At 59.4% G+C, this 606-nt stretch overlaps 1 protein-coding gene across 1 annotated transcript in view; it reads right to left on the bottom strand.

The window, feature by feature from the left end:
* Nucleotides 1-237: 237 nt before the first annotated feature.
* The window catches only part of LOC104074636 (dynamin-2), a gene marked incomplete at both ends in the record, with an annotated part of 15,318 nt that continues 14,949 nt past the window's right edge, over nucleotides 238-606 (bottom strand). Inside the window, one exon of the mRNA XM_009574820.1 lies at nucleotides 238-351. Coding sequence (XP_009573115.1) covers nucleotides 238-351 — 114 coding nt within the window. The remainder of the gene's footprint in view (nucleotides 352-606) is intronic.

The raw sequence follows: 606 nt of genomic DNA, 5'->3' as shown, positions 1-606 counted from the left end.
TTTACACAATCCCGAGGTCTGGGGGAGTGTCTGGAGACATGGAATTTGCTGGCTGGGACCGTGCGGTGTCCGCAGGGCACCCTCCAGAGGAGACCCACACTCCTGCACGCCAGGAGATGGACAACGCTAATTAATCCTGGGCGCTAATTCTCATCCCCAAGCCTGAGGATCTTCTCACCCGAGCCCCGTCAATCACAGAGCCTCCCCCAAAGCCCATCCTTCCCCGCTCGCACGTACCTCCTCGTCCTTGTACCAGGACAACGACTCGGCCGTCAGCACAAACCAGTACTCCTTGGAGCCTCCCTTCATGATGCTGATGTTGTTGATGGTCAGCCAGCCTCTGCGGATCACCTGGAGACAAGAGGAGCGGTGGTGGGGAGCGGAAGGGAGGAAGAAGAGGTTACAGGCTACTGTGGAGTCCCCGGGGGAGTTCCCCGAGACGGAGAGCAAGGGGAAGTGCTCCTGAGCCCAAAAGCCCACCTAGTCCCTTCACAGAAAGCCCTAGCCTCAGCAGAAGACCCTCAACCAGGCAGATTTCGAGGCCCCACCTCGAAGGTAAGCTAGCAGCACGTGGGGGGACATCGGGAGCTCTTCTGGCTCCCAAAG

Source organism: Fulmarus glacialis, unplaced genomic scaffold (genome assembly GCF_000690835.1).
Source record: "Fulmarus glacialis isolate BGI_N327 unplaced genomic scaffold, ASM69083v1 scaffold18530, whole genome shotgun sequence".
NCBI lineage: Eukaryota > Metazoa > Chordata > Aves > Procellariiformes > Procellariidae > Fulmarus > Fulmarus glacialis.
The sequence above is the reverse complement of the archived record's forward strand: the minus strand, read 5'-3'. Positions and strand labels throughout refer to the sequence as shown.